This window comes from Photinus pyralis, unplaced genomic scaffold (genome assembly GCF_008802855.1).
Source record: "Photinus pyralis isolate 1611_PpyrPB1 unplaced genomic scaffold, Ppyr1.3 Ppyr1.4_LG6, whole genome shotgun sequence".
Taxonomy (NCBI): domain Eukaryota; kingdom Metazoa; phylum Arthropoda; class Insecta; order Coleoptera; family Lampyridae; genus Photinus; species Photinus pyralis.
This window is the reverse complement of record NW_022170663.1, coordinates 14,884,593-14,886,376: the sequence shown is the minus strand read 5'-3', so window position 1 is coordinate 14,886,376 and position 1,784 is coordinate 14,884,593. Positions and strand designations below refer to the sequence as shown.

The 1,784-nt window shown below is 40.1% G+C and overlaps 1 protein-coding gene across 1 annotated transcript; it reads left to right on the top strand.

The window, feature by feature from the left end:
* The first annotated feature begins 345 nt into the window (after nt 1-345).
* Nucleotides 346-1,385, top strand: LOC116174422. The gene has a single exon (XM_031492338.1). The coding sequence runs from the start codon at nt 415-417 to the stop codon at nt 988-990; it is 576 nt and encodes a 191-aa protein (XP_031348198.1). The 5' UTR covers nt 346-414; the 3' UTR covers nt 991-1,385.
* Nucleotides 1,386-1,784: the final 399 nt, after the last annotated feature.

The following is a 1,784-nucleotide window of genomic DNA, read 5'->3' as shown; positions in this document are numbered from 1 at the left end:
CAAAAGGGGATTTACACTTGATCCGTTTTTCAATTGTAATTATGTACTTATTTGATTATCCTTCATTTTGAAAATAATTGCTCTATGGAAAAACTAATTTCGAAGTCAATAAGCTGGAATATGTAAAATGAAGCACGCGAGAGATGTGTCACGAAACAGAAAAATCTCGACCCCCTCCTCCTCCTCGTAACAACCACAATCACAATCAATCAGTGCTTTGTAATTTATCTTGTATCTCTGTTTCCCTCTGGGTTTTCGCGGAACGGCTGCGCTCTAAAGTGAACATCACGTTGCACGCCTTTATATAAGGGGTTGTAAACAGAGCGCGAACAGTTCGCAATTTACATCGTTAACAGTTATATCACAGTACAGGGTAGATACTCAGTGAAAGCGATAACTTATTGTATTTTGAAAATGTTTATGCAAATACCGTCACCGGAAAATCGTAGCGTTTCCCCATACTCGACTTCGCCGTCGCGCGAAATTCGCGGTTTAAAATTGTTTCGGGCAATTAGTAAGAAATTGGCGAGAAAATCGCGGGAAGACGTCAACTTTGGAGAGGATGCAGATAGTGGTTCCTGCAGTACGGATTCATCGTCTTCGACGTCGGCGGGCCGCTTCACGAAATCAAGGAAAACCATCAGTTCCGAACTTATATCATCGCCTCAAAGAATTTCGAGCAGCTCGAGCGACGCTGGAAGTGACACCCAATCAGTTAAACACAGGCACTCGTCGTCAGTGGAAAACTTCAGAAGGGCCTTCCAGAACCTAACGGTCTCGGCGAGATCGCAAAGTTGCAGTAATAGTAAGGAATCGAAAAAGAAAGCGAAAAAATCGCCAAAGAAAATTCTTCGGTCACCGGTTTCGTACACATACGTTAAGGGATTATCGGGATTACCGACGCAGCGAGTACCTCGAAATCAATCGGGGGTTTGTTATAATGGGGCCTGCGGTTATAATATTCAGTACATGTCCAGTTTGCATCGATAAACTAATTGTAAGTCAAGAATAACAAAAGATGAAATGAGCAATATGTAGTATATGCGCCACCCATTTCAAATTCTTGAACGAGTATAAGACTGGCCTCTGTGCATCGGACATGTACAACTACAATTTACTGTAACAAATACGTAATTTTAAGGGTTTTATAATGTAAAAAGCTGTATACATTTTCTAGCCTGTAAGTATTTGATACAATTAACGTTAAGTGGAATTTAAATGATAGAGGGACACAATTTGACAGTTATTACTATTGTACACCATTTGCACCAATTGGCCCTTTGGCATGGAAAAAAACTACATTTTAAGGTAATGCAAAATCGTTATATACATACAATATCTGTGCACCATCACTTCCCCCTAATAGTGCCTTTTAGATTCCTGTTATAAATAAAAGAAATGAAATCTTCGAAAGCGTTTATTTTTACCTCTACTCTGCGTAGAAAGGCGGTCACGTGATTTGTTTTCATTTACCTACTCATTAAACGTGACCTACCTACAAATTAGCACGTGATTCTTCAAGTGTTCTAATTAAAACTCGTAAGTCTTCAACGGCACGAATGAGAAGCCGCAAGTAAACTATTGGCTAAAAAGAGGTATCGATCGGCCCTCGAAATTCGAAACTACGTCATATTAATCGCAAAAATAGCTGCGAAACTGGGAAAATTTTCCATGACCGACGCTTCTTTGCGCTGCAACCTAAAAAAGGAAATCGGAGCTTATGACGGGACGGTGATACGAAAATTGTGATACTTTTTGTATGCCTTCGCGACAGGTGAAAATGC

Bases quoted from the DNA above. Each gene is read 5' to 3' on its own strand.
- LOC116174422 (XM_031492338.1), top strand. From the start codon at position 415: ATGTTTATGCAAATACCGTCACCGGAAAATCGTAGCGTTTCCCCATAC.